General features: G+C 32.9%; 1 protein-coding gene across 4 annotated transcripts in view; it reads left to right on the forward strand.

Moving 5' to 3' along the window:
* The window catches only part of PTPRQ (protein tyrosine phosphatase receptor type Q), a 246273-nt gene that overhangs the window by 52721 nt on the left and 168521 nt on the right, over positions 1-25031 (forward strand). For all 4 annotated transcript variants that reach the window (XM_072772894.1, XM_072772895.1, XM_072772896.1 and 1 more), the window contains 9 exons: positions 1331-1491; positions 2304-2415; positions 3120-3346; positions 5820-5889; positions 10766-10965; positions 12107-12353; positions 13904-14032; positions 15983-16129; positions 23559-23731. In XM_072772894.1, coding sequence (XP_072628995.1) covers positions 1331-1491; positions 2304-2415; positions 3120-3346; positions 5820-5889; positions 10766-10965; positions 12107-12353; positions 13904-14032; positions 15983-16129; positions 23559-23731 — 1466 coding nt within the window. The remainder of the gene's footprint in view (positions 1-1330; positions 1492-2303; positions 2416-3119; positions 3347-5819; positions 5890-10765; positions 10966-12106; positions 12354-13903; positions 14033-15982; positions 16130-23558; positions 23732-25031) is intronic.

Consider the following 25031-nt stretch of genomic DNA (forward strand, 5'->3'; position numbering starts at 1 on the left):
TTTGAGAATGTCATAGAGGAAATTAATTCATCAATACCAGGATCACTTATAGGGAAGCATTATAAGCATTAAAGGAACTTTTCAAAGAAGATAAAGAAAAGCTCCTCTGGAAGTACCTCTCTCACCCACCTAAACGTGAGAAATTGACCTGTTAAGATGTCTGTTTTATGCCATATGCCCTAATAGTTTTGTTACAAGATGTATATTTCATTTTTTATTATATCCATTTTAAGTCATCTCTGATACATGGGCTTTAAAATGAGAAGTGGAGCTAAATAATTAATCCTAGAGTCCTTACTTTTGGAAATGCTATTAGATTGGGTCTTTATCAGGTATGTTTTTCACATGCTTGGCTTCATAATCTCTCTTCCTCCCCCTATATTGTTTGTCTGGAATTGGCACTAAAGATAAGACAGAGCAAAAATCTGACTCATTGGCAACCAATCAGAAGAACTTTAAGTAGAAAACTCCCTTTAAGGAGGTAAAAGCAGCATAAACAAAACTTTGGGAACAGTGGAAGCAAAGGTAGAAAAAATATGGTTGAAGTGGCTAGGATAATTAATACTTATTTAAAGAATTATTGTTTAAAAGCTATCATATTTCATTTCCTACATGAAAATAGCTCTTTTTTTTTTTTTTAAGGAGACACCTAACTAAATATTCATCAGAAATGTTCACCCTTTGAAAAATTTGGCAGACGTTAGTTATATTTTTTCTAATTATCTTCGGCTTGGTAAAATATCCAGATAATTGGATATTATAAGTCCAATAGTTTGGACTATTTAAGTCCTTGCTTAAAATGATTCAAATTTTCAATTAGAGCATAAGCTTTAAAAAACAATTTGGGGACGCCTGGGTGGCTCAGTGGTTGAGCGTCTACCTCTGGCTCAGGGCGTGATCCTGGGGTCCTGGGATCAAGTCCCGTGTCGGGCTCCCTGCATGGAGCTTGCTTCTCCCTCTGCCTGTGTCTTTGCCCCTCACCCCCCGTGTCTCTTATGAATAAATAAATAAAATCATAAAAAAAAAACCAAAACGATTTGGGCAACTGACAGATTTTAGCAGATAAAGAATATCCCAGAAACAGATACATAAATGGATATTTTACTTCTGATAATTGTATTTAAAAATTATTATTATTAAAGATTTAAGTGCTTGACACCTTTGTGTGACTAGAGAGAATTTAAAGATCTCGGTGCTTTTTTTTTTTTTTTTTTTTTTTAACAATGTGGTTATATTGAAATCTGATAGACTATTGATTTTAATATTTTCTTTGAATCTTTAAGAGAATTAACTCAATTTCAAACCTTTATTTATTTTTTAAAAATATCAGAACCAGAAAAACCCCAGAAACTTAAAGCCTTCAATATTTCTGTGCATTCCTTTTCTCTGTACTGGAGCCTGCCCTCTGGCCATGTGGAAAGGTTTCATGTGGATCTTGTTCCTGACAGTGGCTTTGTTACTATCAAAGATCTTGGAGGTGGAGAGTATCAGGTATAGTTTTCATTTTCGTACTTGCCGAGCCAACTTGTATTTATATTTGGTCCTCATAGGAAAGTGCTTTATGAAACTCATACGCCATGAATACTCACTCTTCTGAGAGTTTTTAAAAGGCATAAAATGAAGACAAAAACACTGATGCTGAATTGATGAGTGTAAGTTTCAGCATGGGTGGACTGTTACCTTAGCAACGTCTATGCCTTTTTTTTTCTTAAGTCTTACCAGAACCTACAGCCAGCCATCCAAGGGTTCATGAATAGTTTAACAAAGAAAGGGCAGAGCTATTGAGTAATCCAGGCTCATTAATTGTGTACTTGCCAGGAGGATCTGTCTTTAAATCATTAATGCAGGCAACATTTCTCTCTAGAGCCATCAATGTGATTCCACTGCCTGAAAAATGTAATAATGATGGATTTTCTTATCATTTTTCTTTTACTTTTTATTGGAACTTCAGAGACCCAGGTATTTCATATATACTCCTAAAAACAAGGGTTAAACAATGGGCTGTAGATTTCCTAAGACTCTTAAATAGTTGTTTCTTGTGATAATAAACTAGAGAGATTGAAATACTGATTTAGTTTTTGATAGCACAGTAAGTTTTGCAAGTTTTTCTTACCTGTTATTTGGTAAATAGTTATGTGATGGAACAAATTTATATTTTACAATAATATGGAACTTGGAATATTTTAAACAGTGCAGAGTTATAGAGTGAGATGTTCTTTATTTTCTTGTTGTGATAGATTTATTGTTTTAGCTTTCTTGTTTTCCACAAAGTTTTAACACAATTCTTGCTTTGGGTGTTCTAGGTTGATGTTTCCAATGCGGTTCCTGGTACTAGGTACGATGTAACTATCTCTTCTATTTCTGCTACCACATACAGCTCACCTGTTAGTAGAACAGTGACAACGAATGTAACAAGTGAGTATATATGTCTTCCCTTTTTATGAAGTAGTATTTGCAGCTAATATAACTCCATTGGGTGGAAATACTTACATGAGTCATATGTGCTATTTTTTTTCACTAACATGAAAACAGGTTAGTAATTAAAGCAAAATGGAAACTTAAGAAAGTGATCTGTTAAGCATCTGTGTTCTACTGGTTCTTTAGCTTTCTTGACTTTCAGAGAGTAAAGATAATTATACTTGTTTGTGAAATGGATCAGAGACTGTTAATGGTAATATTTATATAATCCAAAAAAATAATAATCCAGAGCCAAGAAGATAACCTCACTGCTCTTGCTTAGGAAGAATTATTTAGTTGGTAAGACTGTATTCTTGCTCTCTTAGTTTTATGGGGAAGCTTTGCACAAATAAGTCTCTTTTAAAAATGATCTGGCGTGAAAAGGGTATTTGGCATGTAGTATGTCGTAGCATTCCATTTTTTACATTCTTATAAAAGAATGTTTTTGGTATCCCCTAAGGCATTTAGTCTTTTTTTTTTTTTTCTTTTGGTAGCAAAGCTCGAGGGAGGATAAATTCACATTTGAGAGACCATTAGTCTTTGGGAACTTCAAAAGTGTACATTTGTAAAAAACAAAACAAAACAAAACAAAAAACTTTCTTACTATGATTGTGAAGATACAATAATCGTTTGACCTTTTAACAACATATCTTTAAAAATAGAACCAGGGCCTCCAGTCTTCCTAGCAGGAGAAAGAGTTGGATCTGCTGGGATTCTTCTGTCTTGGAATACACCACCTAATCCAAATGGAAGGATTATATCTTACATTGTGAAATATAAGGAGGTTTGTCCATGGATGCAAACAGAATACACACAAGTTAGAACAAAGCCAGATAGTCTGGAAGTTCTTCTTACTAATCTTAATCCTGGAACAACATATGAAATCAAGGTAATATTTTTGTTAATATTTAGTATTAAGTATTAATACTCAGTATTAAAATATTTCATTCATTTTTAAAGTGAAGGAGCTCTTTCTCACTGAACAAACGTCTATAGTTGAACATAGCCAAGTGACTAAAGAACGATCATCTGAGTCATAACCTCAGTGCGCATCTGGGCTCTTAACATTTGAACTATTATAATTTCTTTTCATTTTTAAGGGTATTCATATAATTTATTTATTTTGAAAACATTTGATTTAGCGACTGTTTCAAAGAATAAATCAAGCTTAAATTACATAATTTAGGCTTCAGAGGTAAAATATTCTACTTTTTCACTAAATCTAAAGTTAGTTTTTGTATTTTTCTCTTAATCTTCTTGTATTTGTATGTCTGTCATCAAACTTTGAATAATGGTATGAAAGTTTCTATTGAGCCAGTTTCTCAGAGAACAATGTATTCAATTCAATTCCATTCAATAAGTGTTTCTTGCAATTTTACCCTGTTTTATTGTGTTTATAAAAATTTTTAGTTCTTTACAGTGTTTATAATATGCAAAATTAAGCATCTTATTTAAAAATTAAATAAAGAACATATAAAAAGCAATCCTAAATTAGGCAATATGAAAGTGTTACAATTAAGATATATTTGTGATATTTCCAGAGTATAATAAAAGATACAGATATCTTTTTGATCCTTTCCATTTTCAATATGACATTAATATGTTCTTTGAGCTTTTAAGATAATTAAATATGGAGAAAGAATCTATAAAAGCTGTATAAATATAAGACATAACTGAGATGGCTTTCTGGGTGGTAAGAAATGATGGGAAAGAGAATTTGCCTGGCATGGGGTTTCCTTATTGGAAGCATGCCTATTTGTGGAATCAAAGCACACAGTAAGAATTAGAGAGCATCCCAATAGCAGGGATCCCTCATATGAGAAATAGTAAAAAGGAAATTTTTACTGATGCAAACCCAAGGTGAAAGTCAAAGATTCATGATGGCTATTTCATTGCAGAAACATGAGTAAAGAGTAGGAAACCTTTTCTAATGGACATCTAAAAATGACATAGTATGCATATTTTCTATCAACAAGCACATATTCAGATTAGTTTATATGTTAAAATATTGAAGGTAATAAGTAAAAGTTACTATTTAAGATAATATATAAAGATATGTAAAGGTGATATTTAAAGATTAAATTTTAATGTGATAATAAGCTATTGAAGACAGAAAGGTAATTTAGCTAACCGAGTTCTGCTTAGATCTATTTTTATGGAGTATGAATTTTTATTCCTTTAAATTCTCTTGTTTCAGGCCTATTGGGAAGCCCTTATTCTCCTTTTAATCTCATACTTTATAAATCATTGTTGTGACCTTTACGCTGTTCAAATAAATGTTAACCATTGCAGAATTCCGAAGGGTATTTGGTGCAGTACATTGATATCTTCAAACGCAGATATCAAATCTATATGATCTGGGGAAAATCCTATTAAGTACTTTACATGAGTTATTTCAATTAGTCCTTAGAACAATTATATGACATAGATATATTGTTATTCCCATTTTAAAGAGAAGGAAAATGTGACTTAGAACAGGGCTAAGTAAATTATCTACAACTACTCATTTGGGAATTGGTGGAGTTCAATTTAAATACGGTTTTCAGACTCCAGTTATGGCATTTGGAAGAGCGTAAGAGTCTTGTGCTCAATAAGGATATTTTCTCTGCCTATTCTAGGCTATTTGACTAGACTATCTGAGTCAAAAAGAATTTTTCTATTTTTTAAATTCAGAATACTTAGTCTCACTGATTATACTCATTTTTAAAATTTTTTCTTGAGTATGTATTTGACTGGTTAGATTGTAAACTCTCAAGCCAGATACCATAAACATGGTCTTGTATTTGTTACAGAAATAGTCATAGTGTCTGGTATCAGGTAAATATAATGGAAAGGAGTTGAACTTTAGAAATAAGCATGACTTCAATAGATTCTGGTTCTGCAACTTATTTCTGTATGACTCAATCAAGGTACTTGACTTGTTTCAATCAGTTTCCTCATTTATAAAATGCTGTTAAGAACATCTTATGTTTTGAAAAAAAAAAAAAAACATCTTATGTTTTGATTATGTGGACAAAATGAGATATGTAAAGTTTCTAGGAGAGTTCCTGGTACATAAAAGTTGCCCACAAATAGTAACTGTTACTATTATAACTACTAATTGACTATAAAACTTGACTATTAATTTTTTCCATCAGGAATTTAAGAAACCTGTTGAATCAAAATATGCTGCAAATACACCCTTCAGGAAAATGGAAATATGGAATAGCTCCATGTGTGCTTTATGCTTTGGGAATATTGCAGGAATTAAGGAAAAAGTGTCTTTGCCATTAAACTTATCAACAAGTCAAAATTTTATTGTTTCAGATTCTGTTTAATTAGAGAGTAAAAAGTTTGAACATAATTCTTTCGGTCTATTTTAGGTTGCTGCTGAAAACAGTGCTGGTATTGGAGTGTTTAGTGACCCATTTCTTTTCCAAACTGCAGAAAGTGGTAATTTGCCTAAATCATTCTAAATTAACTTAATTATAAGTTTTTGGCATTTAAGATAAATAGCTATATAAACCAAATAATGGTGTTAAAATCTATAAAATTTTCAACAGCATGGCCATCCAATTACTTTTAGAATCCTCTTGGATAGTTATTCATTAAAATATATATTGTTCTTTCTGATTATAAAAACAGAAAGTGTTATCTTAAAAAAATGCTTTGAAAAAATAAGAAACAAACAGTAAAAATTATCCATGGTCTTGTCATATAAAAACTCCGTTGCCATTTTGATGCATTCCCGGCTGGTCCTTTTTTCTCTCATATATATGTGTCTATATGACTATGTACTAATGAAAGTAGGCTTATGCCATCTATGCAAGTTTATATCCCACCTTTTCCTGTTAATATCAAATCATATGCATTTTTATGACATTGGACTTTTGGAAATACGGATTTTTATAGTATTATTATTCCACAACATGTAGTCATTACCAAAACAATTTAAGATACTTCCCTTCTTTCAATGATGGAGAGGGAAGAACTTGATGTATCATTGATGCCTCTTTCTCATAGTATAGTCTATCAGCAAATCTTTTTTTTTTTCTATCAGCAAATCTTGCCAGAACTACATCAAAATGCATCCTGAATCTCACTCTAATTGCAAATCACTCTAATCTATCATCACTTCTTGCCTGAACAATTAAGTCTCCTTACTGGTTTTCTGGTTTCCAACTTACCTGTCCACAGTTCCTCCTCTCCACAAGAGCTACATCATCTTTTGAAATATAAGCCAGACTATATTACTTCTCTCTTCCTAGTATGGTTCTATCTTATTCAGGAGAAGACTGTAAGTCCTTCCCATGGTCCACAGCACTCTGAATGCTCTTTTCCCTCTCTGATCCATCTCTAACTTTTCTTCCTTCCCTCCAAATATACCACCTACACCTATCTTCCATCGAAAGGCCCTTGCATTTGCTGTTTCCTGTAACTGGAATACTCTTTCACTCAATAGCCCTGTCTCTCTCCCCTAGTTATTTCAAATCTCACATTAACACTCCTAATTATACCTACTAAAATAACCTCTATTTTCTCCTGTTCATTTCTAGTCCTAACAAATTCTCTTTGGTCATTGGATCAGCTTGATGCATTACACATTTACTTGGTTATTTTTTATTGTATATATCAGCCTAGTAGAACATAAGCTTTGTGATAAAAATAAGCTAGTGAATGGAGGTGCTTTTATTTATTTAACAGTTCCTCTATACATAATAGCAAAAAGTTAGAACCAATAAGTGCAAGATGATTGAATAAATAATGGCATCTCCATTCAACAACAAATATTTTCTGTGGAACTTACATTCTTGTAGGCTAAAGTAAATGAGTTACTGAGTAATATGTCAGGTTAGTGACAAGTGCTATAAAAAGAAATTCTATAATTTTTATAGTAAATGTTCTATAAACATTTTACAACTATAAATGTTCTCATATTTAAAAGATAAAAATCTTCCAGTGAACCACTTTATCCCAAAGGAATAAATTGAAACGGGCTCTGTGTATCTAGAGAGGATAATGCAATGACTCATGTTAAAAAATATGCATCAAGCTTTGTGGCCCAGTTTTTATTGTGACTTTATCTAAAGAAGTATATGAAAATATGTCCTATTCCATAGGAAGTTAGAGAAAATTCAGGAGTTTATTTAAAATTAGAAATTAATGATTTATGAGGTTTAAATTACTCTTTTGATTTTGAGCAGATTGACTCTCAAATTATTTATACAACTAAAATTCCAGTGGGAAAACTATCATTTCAAAATTAAATATTCATTGGGATATAAAAGAAAAATTATCACTAATTTTTTCAGTTTTTAGGGAAGCTAATTGGAATAATTTTTGAATGACATATGAAATAATTTTTTCTTGGATGTCTCACTGTTTCTTATTTGTTGTGTGTTTTTGGGCAAATTGTAGAATTATATAATTTCTCTTGTCCCTATCTTTCCTTTTTTTTTTTTTTTTTGTAAATGTAAAGTGGTAAAAATGTAATGTAAATCTAAATTTAATTGCATCAGTGTTCTGTAATTTTCTCCCCAAGTGCCCCTTTTTATTATTTGTGCTAAAAGAACCCAAATTGAAGGGTTAGTTCAATAGAATAAATAAACTATATTTATTATGGTCAAATCAGAAGGAATTCCTTTCCTCATGAATAAAAATACTCTTAGGAAGAGTATAAAAGTTAACTAATTATACCATTCTGAATTAATATTGCATCCATAAGCACAAAAATCTCAACTTCTTAACTTCCCATTCAGTATTGTTTCAGGTAAACACTTAATTTATTTTGGCTTTAATGGGATGCCCTCCATTTTCAACTTGATGGATATTTAGAAATGCAAAAAGATTTATGAAGTTCCTTTCTGGTTCAGTAAATGTATACTTTGCATAGAGTGTACTTTGAAAAGTTGTAGACACCTTCACATAGCTATACAAATATGTGCATGTTACTAGTCTAGATGTATCCTCAAAGTGTTGGAAGACACTTATCTGAAAGATGAAATGACTATAAATAGAAATTTTTGATACTACAGTATCAAACCTTAACTTGGATCAAGATGGATAAATTCACTCTATGAATATCAAGAAATAATAGGTTTTGGCACATAAAACTCCAGAACTAGAAACTAGAATATTCAAGATAGGGAAAGACCTACCAACTACAGAAGAGAGCCAGGATTATTCTTCAGACACCATAAAGTCACAAAAGGAACACACAAGCAAAAATATTTAATTGAAACAAAAATTTTAAAGCAAGTTGATAAAAATACTGTTTTTTCATTAATTGTTCAACATAATTACTATCTATGTATGTATTTAATATTTTGGGGGCACTTCTTGAATATTTTAAAATCATGCATTTAATGAATGTTGGTTACCTTATAAATTCAAATTTCTCTATACTTGAGTAATTCCCTGTGAGTGTTATTGAGGCTCATTTGAAAGTGTGTTAGCTTGTCTGTAATTTGTTTTTTGCATGTACATATTTAATGTGTGTGTGTGTGTGTATGTATATCAGGCATACTTATAAACGTATGGATAGTTTACACAAATAAGGTATTTAAAGGATGATTAGGATTCACTGAGGAAGTTAAATGGTGGTGGTTACCAGAGGATGGGTTGGGGGAATGAGACAGATGTTGTTTATGGGTACAAACTTGACTCAAGTAATAAATAAGCCATAGATCTCTGATGCACAGTATAATTAATATAGACAACCATGCAATATTATAGTATGTAATGTGATATTATAATTATGTAATATGGTAGAAGTACTAAATATCACTACAATGGCAGTCATAATACAATATGGAAATGTATCAAATCACACCTTAAATTTATACAGTTATATATCAAATATATTCAGTTTTAAAAGATTCATGATAAAAGTTTTAATTCATAATTTCATAGCATCATATATTTAACCTTTTAATATTTTTCTTTATTATATTATATCCATCCAAAAGAAATTGAAGCATTAAATATTTAGTGTCAGAGAGTTATATTGTCATTGTCCTTCCTTCTTAAGCTTTAAATAATTACATTGATGAGTTTTCCTTGAAAAAATTTCCATCTAACATTCCATTCATTATAAATGATTAATCATCCTTCTAAATTGTTTTATATTTTTCTCATTAAAACTCAGCTATCCTTAATTGTCCTAGTTTCTCTGGTTTAACTCATATTCATATACAACCCTCATTCCCAGAACCTAAGTTCCTTATATAATTTATATATTTATATAACTTACAAATCATATTTTGGTATTCTTCTGTACAATGTACATTTAAACTCTTATTATTTGGTATCTTAATAGTAGACACCTCTGTTATCACTTATATTGATTTACCGTCATGTTTTGTTTTTATTTCTTTCAGTAGTATTTATCAGGTTTGTTCTAAATGCTAAAGGATCTTACTCTACTTTGTCAGTTTTGCATAACTTACCTTGAAATTAATGGGCATAATATTCTTTCATTCTGGCTTCATGTTTGTCTCATCCTAGCTAGAATAGCTAGAATAGCATATCTTTTTTTTTTAAAAAAGATTGTATTTATTTATTTGAGAGTGAGCAAGCAAGAGAGAAAGCACACGAGCAAGAGGAGGGACAGAGAAAGAAGCAGACTTCTGAGCAGGGAGCCCCACACAGGGCTTGATCTCAGGAGATCATGACCTGAGCTGAAGGCAGATGCCCAAGCAACTGAGCCACTCAGGTGCCCCTAGCATATGGATTGTTATTGCCATTTATCAATAATTGATGATAAAGTATCGTGAATTCGGTGAAATTTGATTTTGAGGGTGTATAAAACTCAAAATATCATAATCACAACCAGTTGGGTGCTATTCACTTTATATTAGAAACTAGATATTTACATACATTCCAGAAATGTGCTCTTTGGTATAAATGGTTGAATAATTGTTTCAATTTGCCACTTCTTCATTATCTAAGGAATCTGTGTAATTCCAAAATATTTTAGGAGGGGATCTGTTATTCAAATTTGTTTGTAGATTCACAAATAACTGTTGATTGGATATTTTTCAGACTTATTTTGAAATAGTTCACCCATGGATCCATTAGATAAATAATGCTAAAGTTAACTTATTTCCGTCTTAACCACAACTCTATGAGCTCAAATTCCAGTTCTTTATCTTAGGCAAAATTAACTAAATATATTTCAAAAAGTCTTGCCTGAGTAGATCTTTTTTCTAAGAGAGTATATTTAATTTTATATAATATGAGAAATAAAACATCCCAACATTATATAAATGCCATTCTAAATTTTATAATAGTATTTTCTCCTTTCCTGCAATCTCTCTCACTTTCCCAGCTCCAGGAAAAGTGGTGAATCTCACAGTTGAGGCCTTTAACTATTCTTCAGTAAACCTGATTTGGTATTTACCTTGGCAACCAAATGGCAAAATAACCAGCTTCAAGATTAGTGTCAAGCATGCCAGAAGTGGGATAGTAGTGGAAGATGTCTCCATCAGAGTAGAAGACATTTTGACTGGGAAGTTGCCAGAATGTAATGTAAGTATTGTGGAACACTTTCTATGTCTCAAAAACTTTAGGTGAGGGAAGTTTCCAGTATATGGAAACTTTTTAAACCACAGTGGTTATTAGCCGTTTGATTACATAGCGTTAGGTATAGTATCATGTTATACACAATTGGCTATATTCAAGGTAGAATAAGAGAAGGGTCTGAGAATTCAAGAGGTATAAAAATCCTGCAGGGAGCTCTGAAGAGACTTCATGGAAGGAGTAACATTTGTTAATGGGTCTTGGATTGGCATGGTGTAAGGACAGGGAGAGCATGTGAGGGGAGTATTTTGGGTGGAGGATATTTTATAAAGGCTTGAAATAGGAAAGTATAGGATATCACTGGAAAAAAAAAAGATAATATTTCCATGTGACAAGAGAGGAAGGGAAGGCAACAAAGTGATGTTGTGGAAGTAGATTGTTTTTGCTGTGCATGTCTTTGATGAAGAATTTATGACTCTAGTCATTTATGGGAAATCCCTGGAAGTACCATAATAATGCTTTTCCAAAATTAATTTGGATGATTTTTGTGATATTACTGGAGAAACAAAGAAAATTACTTTTGTTTTAAATAATTTATAGAAGTATTAAAACCTTTTTAAAGTTAGGATGTATTTCTAATGTGCACATAAACATACATACATGCACATATACACATATGCAACATATGTGCTATTGGCTTTATCATTTGAGTATTTATGAGAAAAAAAAAGATAGTACCAGTGAGAAAGCGACCTATGCTTGAAATTTCACAAAAGGGAATATAGTTTACTTCTTTGGTTCTTGTACTTTTTAACATGAATTTTAAAGATTCTTATTAATGATTTTGCGGTAGCTTTACCTTTATTCTAAGCCTTTTGAAATCCTACTCATAAGAAATATTAAGGTATAAAGAACACAATAAATATATTCTATTCTAAAACTGTAGACATAAATGGGTATAATTAAACTCTAGCAAATTTATCTGTAAATTGAATAGATAATAATCTATTAAATCTTAATGAATCATACACATATACATAAATTTAAGAATGATATTTATGCTATAAAGGAAAAATAAATGAATTACACTTCTCATGTTCATCAAGAGGTACCATATTATTTTTCAATGGTTATTTATTTTGTTCACTAGGAGAATAATGAATCTTTTTTATGGAGTACAACCAGCCCTTCTCCAACCCTTGGTAGAGTTACACCTCCATCACGTACCACATATTCAAGCACGTTGGCAAGGAGTAAGATAAGCTCTGTGTGGAAAGAGCCTATAACTTTCATAGTGACACATTTGAGACCTTATACAACGTATCTTTTTGAAGTTTCTGCTGTTACAACTGAAGCAGGTTATATTGATAGTACCATTGTCAGGACACCAGAATCAGGTATGGTGTTTCATTTTTTGTGTATGTAGAAAAAAATAATTAAATTATTTATAAAATAATCTCTCATTGTTTTCATATAGATCTTTTTGTTAAAACCTTCCTTCCCTTTCAATAACTTTCTACCCCAGTAACAGATCATGGACATACCATCTGGAACATCTTTAATTTCAATATTATTTTACAGTACAAACATAAGCATCTAAAAAGAGAAAGGAGATTTGAAAGAATCCATCCTTGAGCTAATAACCGTGATCCTATGATCAGCTTTTATTGTTCTTTGATCTAAGCAATTGTTCATAATCATCTCTGCCCTTCTTCATCTCCTATAATCATCTGTATCCTCCTCTCACTTATACTGTTATAACCAAATGTGGAGGTAACACCTATAGTGAAAGAAATATCATGTGATTCATATTTCAGTAGCAGACAAAAATAGTACTTAAAAAATAAACTACGTATTGCACTAGAGTTTCCCTATGTGAAAAATGGAGACAGCAATAGTACCTCCTTTATGATGGTGTTGGGTTTAATGGGAGTAATTAGATGTTATTATTACTAAGTTTGAAGAGTACACATTTCTAGTTATGAGTGTTTATATATTTAATTATGAGAATATATATACATATATATTTATGTGGTTACTGACCTGATACTATACTAAATATGTGGTATCAGATATTCAGTTGTGATTGATAATTTTTTGAGGTTACTAGAAATTATTGCTGGTAAGATAATTTCCCTAAAGCACATTATTTTTTTTTCCTGATGACAGCTGTCAGCTTCTTCGTTTCATCATATAAAGTTTGAAGTTTTTTTTCTTGATTTAAATCATCTTTAAATCATACCATTTCCTCCTTCTATACTTCTTTTATAGCCAAAAAAATAATTTCATAAGGATAACACAAAGTGAAATTTAGTAGATGAGAACTTCGGCTTGAGAAAGATATTTGGAATAGTTCACTTCAATCAAAAGAAAATAAAATGTAGGAACATATCTGTGAAAAGTAGACTTTAAAAATGTCATTACGTTTTATATGTTACCAATGTTACATCAGAATCTTCTAACTGTAGGTTATAAATTTCCTCTGGGAACCAAATACAAATATTGATAAAGAAAGTGAGGATCCTTGCCAATAAGGTGATGTAGGTGGAGTTAATTCCCTGACCCTCTACCAGTGTCCACCAGAGGGAGAGCATTTTTCAAGGCAGAAGCCCAGGCCTGGTTGAATTAAATACATAAGTATCCATCAGGACAACGTAACTGTGCAAGAAACAATATTGGAATGAGAATGAAATACCTTACGCAGTCATATACAGCATCAAATTAAACTAGTAACTGTTGTAAATAAGTAGTTTATCTGATGATCCAGCATGTCTTATTTAAATTCTTCAATTCATTCATTTTTCCTTTCCTAAGTTAAAAAAACATTTGCTCATAATGTGACATTTTATTTTCCTTCTGACTTTGTGTTTTATTGTATATATGCAATAATATGTTCATTTATTTTAAGTATATATTATTTATTCATTTTTTTCTATAACCATTTTAGTGCCTGAAGGACCACCACAAAATTGTGTAACAGGCAACATTACAGGGAAGTCCTTTTCAATTTCATGGGACCCACCAAATGTGGTAACAGGGAAATTTAGTTATAGAGTTGAATTATATGGACCATCAGGTAAGTCTCAATCAGTTTTGTGCTTATCTTTTGGAGTAAGAATTATGCAAAATATGTTAATATTATCAAACTTCTTAAAAGTATCATGATCTTTTTTATAAGATCCTAAATTGAAGCAAATAATAGAAAAGCAATAAGGGAGGTGAGACTCTTTGAACTTTTTGCTTAAAATCATAAATACAAATACAGATGGCAAAACATTGTCCAAGTTCCCTATTTCATGAGGAGAAGCTGAGAGAATGAGATAACTCCTAAGAAGAGAGGTGTTAGAGGACGTACATGTCTTCAAATGCTTGAACAAAAGGACTTGATTTACTCTAACTGCAAATATATTTATGAAGAACAATGGACTTCAGTTATATTTGATCATATATCTGCTTAGAACAAGGAATATATTCTAATAATTGGAACTCTCTAAAAATAATATAGGCAACTTCATAATGTAGCAAGTTCTCCATCTTTGTGGACAAGCAAGACCTAGACATCCACTTGTCAGATATTTTGAGGGGTTCAAATAATGTATTTCTGGAAGTCAATTAAGTAAACTTTAAAATTCTTTCCTAATCTGAGATCCTATTGTTCTATGAAAGAAATAAAACAGAAGAGTAGAGACTGTTTGGGCCACAGAAGTTGAGTAGGGGGCTAGGCAAAATTTAGGGCTCATTTGAGGTGTGGTAGTGTATAAAGTGATATCAGTTAGAGTGGATTTGTGATTTTCTCCAGCTCCCTTCAACAAGAGAAGGGCAATGGAATTGAAGGCTCCTGTGAAAGTTGTGATTATAATTGACAGTGCCATTGAGGCTAGATAAAGAATGGAAACCAAGTGGTGAGGGACCAAACTAAACAGAATAAAATAAAATAGATAATAAGATCAATGAATTGGAGGCCCCAGTGAACTTAATGAATTGTTGCTTCAGGGTCCTAGAATAAGTGAATAGGAGTTAAGAAGGAATGGTCAGAGACAGTGGCATGAAATTGAGATCATGAAAGATTCACAGTTACTGGTAATAGCGATGTCTATGGGAGTGGCTGAGATAGGGTGATGGGTTAGATTATTTGAAGAGAGCTGGGATTGTTTTAAGGATTATCTCTAAAGATACTGAAATCACCACAAATTAAGATGGTAGCACTGAGAGCAGTGACATTGAAACAGGCACTAAACCTCCCAGAATGAGGGTGAGTAACCCTGGGCCTAGAAGATCCATCACTGCAACAAGAAGGGCTGGTGGAGGCCATCCATGACATGAAATAAAAAAATTGTGAACTTTTGTAAAGAGGGAGGTGTGGGACAAAGGACCTAAGACTAGGCCCTGAGGTGCTGGGAAAACACATACCAGACCAGAAGGCCTAGTCACTTGATGATTGTGGGAAAAATTAGACCATTTGGAGTGGTTGCAGGGAACAGAAGCTGTGTTTTTAGGGGAGAGCCAGGTTTCAGCTACAGGGAGAGATGAAAGAATTTTTCAGAGGCAAAGTCGAGGATTAAAAGAATTTCAATAATGGACTTTTAAGGAGTTTTGCTCAGAAGCTGAACTACAAATATTTTCTAAATATGTTTTTTTATAGAAGATAATGAGAATGTTTAGCATTTTAATTGACTGGATTTATGTATAAAATACTGTCACTATTTTAATATTAGCAAAATATAAGGTTTTCCTTTTAAAAATGTTTAAAAAAATAATGTAATTGGATAGGGCTTTATGATTTAATAAGTTATTTGGAATATTAGAAGATTTTCATGTTCTTTCCATTGTTTTGATTAGCCTGATATCAATGTACCACTAAGCTAAATGTTTGAACCTTGTAATAATTGTAATTGTAATATCTTAGAATTGTAATAACAAACATTAATTGCTGTTCTTGACTCTCTACTTAAATGTGAGAATGATCACATGCTTGATGAGAAAATAATTCAAAATTGAAAAGCAAAATATCTTTTGCTTTTTGCAGGTCAGATTTTGGATAATAGCACAAAAGACCTCAAGTTTGCGTTCACTAACCTAACACCATTTACAGTGTATGATGTATATGTTGCCGCTGAGACCAGTGCAGGAATTGGACCCAAATCAAATATTTCAGTATTCACTCCTCCAGAAGGTAAGAACATCTTCAGTGTGTTCATAAGATAGTTTACTCTGCTTGTGGATTTTATTGCATTGGTTAAACATTATATGAGAAGCTATTTGGTTTATATTTACTTAATTCATGCTACTTCCTTATCAGATTACTACCTAGTGCATTCTGAACATGTGTTCCTAGAACATTAAACCCACAGCATGCTTCATAGAGGCACGGGAGATCAAGCAAGATTAGGAAGCCCTACATGTAGTATCGGTCTGTTGGAGACTCACACTGAAGATAGGCAAAACCTCAACAAGAGGCCAAAGTAAACAAACACATTTAACATTGCTTGATTCACAGTATTCAATATAGAATAGATTTTTCTCACAGAATAATATCTAGGGGAATCCATATATCCCCAATGCTTATAACAAAAGATAACAAAAGATAACAAAAGATAAAAAAAGATAACAAAAGGGTATTTCAAGCAAGGGAGGATTCCTAGAGGGTGCATAATATAAATTTAGCAGCCCATCTTGAAATAACAAAAACAATAGCTCTCCTAAACAAAATTTTTATTTGCATGTATTAAACATCACAGTTTTAGATGTTTAAAAAATGTTAGCACTTTGTCTCATAACGTAGTTTCCAGATTTTGTGTGATAGCTAACATACCGTAACTTGTAAATTAAATATACGTGTGTGCAAGTGCACACAATGCACGTACAACTAAAGACTGGGGCCTATGTTCATCAGATAAATCACTCAAGTATTTGACCATTAGGGGGCAGCAACTATTAGGGAATTTTGTACTTCTCCCCTTCAAAGAACAATTAACCATTGGTAGTATTTTGCTGTTGAAAGAACATAAAAATTATGTTTTATATCAATTTCAAATGAAAATGCTGATGCATATTTGATTTCAATATACAGATTAAGAAAAAGATGTATACTTACAAGCAAACTGTTCTCATATTAACATTTTTCTATTGTGTTTCTGTCAGAAGAGTCTTAGCTTTGTATGTTTTTCCATTACACCTTAAATCTCCCCTTCACCTAATCATTGCTCTTAAGCATTTCTTGGAAAGTTAGACAGCTTTATGAATGATTCTCAAAAACAGCAGTGACCTGGCCCTCATCAGACTAGAGTCCTTGAGTTTGGTTTTAATAGCATTTTCTCAAACAACTTAATTGATCAACTGATTTTTATTCTTATGTTATACGATTAAATACAGAATCTTTTGTCTTCCTTCAAATCAGGCCAGTTTTGGTGCCCCTAAGCTGAATCTGCAATTTAGGATTATTGTTTTATTGTTATTATTCTTGGCTTATAGCATTTGACAAAAATAGGAAAATAGGTAATATATTGCCACATATGATGTCATGCTGTTTATTTTAGACATCATTTAAACAGTTCATCTCCTTTTCTTTATTTTTGCATTTTTTATGCACAAAATAATAAATAAAAATATAAGGACATTGTTCAATATATTTCACAGGGCTTATTTTTCACACAAAATTATTTTGAACAAATGACTGCCTTTGTGTTATATAATAAACAATTTATCCTACTATCTTACTATCCTCCTGACCATATCCAGGTGGCTCTCAGGTGGGTTCCACTAAGGGCAGAAATGGCATGGCTCTTACCTCTGCATGCCAACCTTTCACCATGGAGTTATCTTGGGATAGTTCAGACTTAGGAAGGGCTTCAGTGAAATGCTCTAGCAAATGCAGTAAATGTCGCTTTCAACTTCTGACAACACTAATTCGTCCTGGTCCTGCTAATTAAAACTGTAATAAAGGAATCTTTAAACTATATGAGAGCAATCTAATAACTCACTAGAACTATATACTTTCAGTTAAAATTGAGATCTTCAGTTTAAACTCTTCTTTTTCATTTATTAATACAACAGTGCTCTTTGTGTTCTAATGAAATCTACTCAATTTATTTTCTTCTCCATATATAAAAGTCTTTTTAAAAATTCATTAGGACCAATTTTTAAATTAATGTCTTTTAAAACAACTAGTATTCTAACAAGTCTGCAGATCTTCATAGAAGAATGTTGAATTGACCTCTTAGAGTTAACGATATATGCTATTATAGTAATATGGGGCTGATTTCATTAACACTGAGAATGTTATGTTCATAGTCTACTTTGATCATCAAAGAAAATCAACATCATGTTGTTATAGCAGTACTCCTCTACATTTCATAGATTCCTACATATTCATTGACATGTTACTGAACAGTATTCTACATAGACATGAAGAAGAGATGGTTTTGGTAAACAATAATACTTTAATAATTTCCAGTGTTACAAAGTGTCATGGAGTAGTGTTTCCCAAAATGAGACAATGCTATTGAATATAACATAGGTACCAGCATTTTCTTATTATTTGCATGGCGGTTAAACAAATCTTAAGTAAAACTTTATTGCTTCAATATCCCCTAATAACTTTTCTGTCACTAGTATCAAAGATCTCATAAGAAAGTTTAACATCAGGGCATCCCCAGTGGCTCAGCGGTTTAGCGCCATCTTCAGCCCAGAGCGTAATACTGGAGACCCAGGATGGAGTCCCATGACAGGCTCCCTGCAGAGAGCCTGCTTCTCCCTCTGCCTGTGTCTCTGCCTCTCTCTCTCTCTCTCTCTCTCTGTGTCTCTCAGGATTAAATAAATAAAATCTTAAAAAAAATAAAGTTAACATAATTTCTTAAAAGCAGAGAATTGAAATCCATATATATTCTTCAATTAATAGACCATGAAAATGAAGACTTTTGTCCTTCAACTTGCTACTTTCTGCAAATAGTAAATCTTTTGTAGAAAAATCACTGAGAGATTTACCTTTTCAAGGTTCTCAATGAGTTTTGTCAATAGATTTTTTTCAAAATTAATTAAAATTTAATTAACTTAATTTGCAAGATAATGGCAAAATTTATTTTATTTTTAAAGAGTTATTGATTTGAGAGAGAGAACCACAGGAGGGGCAAAGGGATAGGGAGAGAACCTTAAGCAGATTCCCCACTGAGCATGGAAACCTACACAGGGCTCAGTCCTCCTCCCCTGAGACCATGGCCCTGAGATCATGATCTGAGCTGAAACCAAGAGTCAGATGCTCAACCACCTGAGCCACCCAGGCACTTTACATAATGGCAAAATTTAATGTATTTTCTTTGCCCCAGTACCATTTGTTTCCTTTTTAATCCTTTTTCATTCGAAAGCTTAAAATCATTTCAAATATTATTTATCCTTCATATGCCTATTCTGTTTGTCTTTCATTAATAAAATTTATGGATGTATTGACTTGAGAATGATTCTTAAGTAATCCTTGTGGACAACACCTCAGGATTGATGCTGAACCATGAATAATTGCCTTGTGTATTTGATTTTCTTTAGTTAATTTGGTATCAATATTAAAAGGAGTTTGATTTAATCCATACTTCTCTGGTTTCCTCATAAGAATTTGTGGTGTAATAGATCAAGTATCTTTCTAAGGACAAGGACAAGGACAAATGGAGTCATTTCCTGTATCCCCTAAGTTTTTTCTTCTTTCATTGAAAAAGGAGAGAGAGAGATAGCTTTACAGTTGTTCTTATTCAGGTTTGCGGTACATTTTTAGAGTAATATAGAACCACTTAATCTTTACTTGAACTGTAATTTAGAATTAGTGTCATGGAGCAATATTTATTAAGTTATATTGAAAATATCTTACATATTAGAAGGTAAAGAGACTGCTACTGTTCTCTTTGATTAAATAAGAGACAGTAAAAAAATATATATATATATATATTTACATACACACATACTTTTTTCTTTTTTGCTGTATTGGGTAGTTTTGGTTTTCTACTACATTAATGTGTTAAATCAGATGTAAATGACACTTATTTTTTGATATGCAGGGTTTCCTTATCTCTTAATCTGATCAGGGTAGTCATTAGATTTGTTTCTTTAATTGAGGTTCTACACAAGTTCAAATTAAATGGAAAAATGCCAGATCTCTTCTATGAATTATGTTATACGATACTGGCCAATGCTTTGTCTACATAGCAATTCTAAAATAAAATGTAGAAGAAAGGTGGAATGGAAGCTTTACTCTCTAAATGGCTGTTATTTTCATAGTACACAGTTAATTAGAAAGTTGCTCTGCCTTTGAAAAAATGCGTGTTGGTAAATATGATGGTAGAAACATAAGGACTATATATATATATATATATATATATATATATGAAGTGGCCTGTGCAAAAGGTTTTATCTATCTCATTTCTCCCTCTATCCTCAAGTGCCTAGAATAATGACCAAGAGTGAGGGCTTAGTCTGTTGAATGATGAAGGAGTGAATCAGTGATTTTGGGGTCCTAGAACTCCTCCTCCATCCTTCAAAGGTCAAATGTTTTCCCTTCAGATTAGAACTGCTGTGGGGACAGATCAATCTAAAGAGTTATCCTTCTATATATAGAATTTTGAAATGTTTTTAGAAAAGGAGATTTAAAGAATTAGCAAATTACAGGTTTAATTTCATGTTTATAACTCAGTTTTGAGCACAGGTGTTACTACATGCTGTACAGGAAAATCTTGGCTGCAGTAAGAAAAATCTTAGGCAAGAATGACTCATTCATTCATCTAGTCATTAACTATTTAAAAACATTCAGAAATATTTGTATTGTTACAGTATCTAGAGGGCTTTCTAAATGGTTACTTCATAGAGACAAAAAAAATCTATGGAATGAAAACTCCATACAGTTTCCTGTATGGTTGAGGTAGACATAATCATGTTCACTAATTTTAAATTATATATATATATGTAATATATATAAATATATATTTATATATATAAATATATAAATTATATATGTAATTATATATATATATCTTTACATTTGTTTTTGTTTAAGTTCAATTTGCCAACATACAGTATAACACCCAGTGCTCATCCCCTCAAGTGCCCCCCTCAGTGCCCTTCACCCAGTCCCCCATCCCCCTGCCCACCTCCCTTTCCACTACCTGTTGTTCATTTCCCAGAGTTACGGAGTCTCGATTTTTCCAAGTTCCCCTCCTTTTCCTTATAATCCTTTTCACTATTTCTTATATTCCACATATGAGTGAAACCATATGAAGATTGTCCTTCTCCGATTGCTTACTTCACTCAGCATAATACCCTCCAGGTCCATCCACGTCGAAGCAAATGGTGGGTATTCCTCATTTCTTTTTTTTTTTTTTTTGTATTCCTCATTTCTAATGGCTGAGTAATATTCCCTTGTATACATAGACCACAGCTTCTTTATCCATTCATCATAGATGGACACCAAGGCTCCTTCCACAGTTTGGCTATCGTGGCCATTGCTGCTATAAACATCGGGGTGCAGGTGTCCCTGCGTTTCATTGCATCTGAATCTTTGGGGTAAATCCTCAACAGTGCAATTGCTGGGTCGTAGGGCAGGTCTATTTTTAACTCTTTGAGGAACCTCCACACAGTTTTCCAGAGTGGCCGCACCAGTTCACATCCCCACCAACAGTGTAAGAGGGTTCCCCTTTCTCCACATCCTCTCCAACCTTTGTTGTTTCCTGCCTTGTTAATTGTCACCATTCTCACTGGTGTGAGGTGGTATCTCATTGTGGTTTTGATTTGTATTTCCCTGATGGTAAGTGATGCAGAGCATTTTCTCATGTGCTTGTTGGCCATGTCTATGTCTTCTTTGGTGAAATTTCTGTTCATGTCTTCTGCTCATTTCATGATTGGGTTTTTTGTTTCTTGGGTGTTGAGTTTGATAAGTTCTCTAGAGATAATTTTAAATGTTATTTGTAAGAGTTGTGACATTAATTTTTAATTCCTTTCTGTTATCTTAAAAGTAAAAAGGGTCATTCTTTATGTTATACCCATAAAGTGCCTCTGTTCTAAATGGTATTTGCTAAAACTATACAAATGCAAAATAGCTAAGGAAATGAATTTGATGTTTTACCACATCTTGGTAATAATGATGTAGTTTGGGAATATAGATGAGGTTTGGCTGAGGTCTGGAGCTGACTACCAAGAAAGAAGTCTTGGGATGTCTTTGGTGCAAGTTGGTGGTTTTATTAAAGCATGGGATAGGACCCGCAGGCAGGAAGAGCTGCCTGTGAGCTGTGAGGGGTGGCTGATTATTTGCTTAGGAGTTGGGGCAGGTAAGGAAAAGGGAGGCCTTCAAAGGAATTTTTGTATGCTAAAGAGGACCTACCAGATATTGGAGGCCTTGCCATTGTCAAGTTAAGGTTGTTTTTCCCTTTAGTAAAGCATTAACGTTAAGGTAGTTGGGAGTTTCCTTCCAGAAGTTAGGTTACTGATAAGAATGCTTTTCTTGTAAATCACTAAGACATTTTGTAAACTGAGGGAGACTTATGTCTATAGGGCTATAATCTCTATAAGTTAACTATTAGTTTTTCTTTCCCTTGGCTTTAGGGCAGCCAGGAGTGCCTGAGAATGTCACACATATCCCACCTGGGTGGGGAGGGGGGGTTGTTTGTGGGGTGTCAGCTTGTGCTTTGTCCTCAGCTAGCCTTCTGTTCCCTCATCAATGAGGAGTTCTATCATTTTCTTTCTTGAACATTTCATTCAAGGTCCCTTACCATAACCTTGCCTAGTAATAAGAACGATATAATTATACCCATTTTATAGGTTAATAAACTTAGAGGAGGGTTTAATTGGCTATTCAGAATCACACTAGCTATTAAAAAAAAAAAAAAAGTAGACAAAATCCCAGGGCATGTTTATCCTTGATCTGTTATTACGCCTGTACTACTGGGAGGTTTACTGGATGTCACTCTTGGTCACTTTCTAACTAGAATTTGTGTAAGTACTTGGTGCTTTATTGTAAACCAGATGTTAGTTTTGTTTCTGTTTCTCTTTATTACTGAAAAGAGTAAGGGTACCTGAAATTAGAGACTCACATAATTCATTTGTAAATTCAGCAGAGCAAAATCAATCAACTCTTCAAACAATCTCATGTAACAAGTTCAAAGACAATCTAATTGAATTTACCAACTACATTTAATTTCAGACAAAGTCTTCTGGATATTATTTTTTGTTCTGTTCTTATGATTTTATAAAGCTTTCAAGGTTTCTACTGGGCATTAATCATCCCTAGACAGCTTTTTCTGGGAAGTTATTTTTATTAATGAATTTGTTTATTTTTTTTAAATGAATTTGTTTCAAACAAATCCTATGACATTTTGAGGAAATTACTCCATGTTATCCTATTTCTTATTTACATTTTTTGAGAACAGTATGTAGAAATTCACTTTATCTGTGTCTTTAAAGAAGCTTACACATATTTAATTTGTAAATAAATAGTAAATTGTTTTAGTCTATTTTCTAATAGGCTTTCTTACAAATCTTAAATGGTGAGCTAATAATTTAGGGAATTTTTACATTTTAAAAATATACTTTTAAATTCTTCCCTCCTTATTCTTTTTTTTTTTTTTTTTTTTTAGTTCCAGGTCCAATATTTGATTTACAACTTGCAGAAGTAGAAGCCACACAAATAAGAATTACTTGGAAGAAACCACAACAACCAAATGGAATCATTAACCAATACCGAGTCAAAGTGCTAGTTTCAGAGACAGGAGTAATTCTGGAAAATACTTTGCTCACAGGAAAAGATGAGGTATTCACTTTCATTTCACATCTTGGTGAGCCCCTTCTACTTGGTTTTGGCCCCGATAACTTGGAAGACTTTTGGCATTCAAACATAAAATATTTGACAAGCATCATGGTACAAAGTGAAGTAAATTTGGGCTATGTGGATAATCTAGCTAGGTCATATTTCATTTTAGAATATATATTATTAAGTGCTATTATTCTTTTTCAGCATACAAAAATGTTAATTGAGCAATTAAGTAGGACTAAAGGTACTTCCATAAGTGGATATTATTATGGTAATTCAGTTAATGAATTGTTTAGAAACTCCTGTTCTGATTTAAACACTCCTTCGGCTTACTTGCAATTTGGAACAGTTGCCAATGAAAAGCACAGTATTTAGTGGTTGTTGTTGACAAATGACTTGGCCTGTTCAGTGTTTGGGAGCTAATTTTCTCAAAGCTACCTCATTTAAAAAAAGATCCAAACAAAGTATGTTTGATAAAGAAAGCAAATGGGGGCACCGGGTGGCTCAATCGGTTAAGCATCAGACTCTTGGTTTGGGCTCAGGTTATCATCTCAAAGCTGTGAGGTCAAGCCCCGTGTCCCACTCCCTGCAATGAGGAGAGTCTGCATGAGGTTCTCTCTCTCCTTCTCCTGCTGCCCCTCCACTTGCTCACACACACACTCTCTCTCTCAAATAAATAATCTTTTTTAAAGCAATTGACTGAATAATGGAGATTAAGTTATTCATAGATATAAAATAAGAGGACAATGTGTTTGCCTCTATTCACAATGAAAGTCTTATTGTTTCCCCCTTTGCATCTGTTAGAAATATAAGCCACACTGGTTTCCTTTCCCTGTCTTCACTCACCTTACCCAACCAGCTATTCATCTGTGAGTGCCCTATGAGTGTCCAGACTAGTCACATCCAAGTATGGGTACAAAAATTAATGTCCCTAGGACCAGTGAATTCAATCACGGGCCTCACAGGAGCTACATGATGGCTTATTCATCAACTGGCTTCTACTGTTTGGGTCCAGAAACACTGCTTTTTCTAGCTGTGCTATTATTTTTCCCATACAGATCATCCACTCTATTTCTAGTCTCTGCTTTCTTCCACTTCTTATACCTACTTGAAAATTGATGTTACTATGTGCTCAATGTACTGGCTGCCCAGGATTTACTGGGCAGGACTTTTACCATCTCCAGCGTAGGATTAAAATTCAATCCTATGTTTACTCCTTTCCTGTGTGTAAAAGATGGGAGTTATGCTTTCCCTGATATTCTAGTTGACAACTCAGGCAAAGGGCAAAAGCTTAAACCTT

Source organism: Canis lupus, chromosome 13 (assembly GCF_048164855.1).
Source record: "Canis lupus baileyi chromosome 13, mCanLup2.hap1, whole genome shotgun sequence".
NCBI lineage: Eukaryota > Metazoa > Chordata > Mammalia > Carnivora > Canidae > Canis > Canis lupus.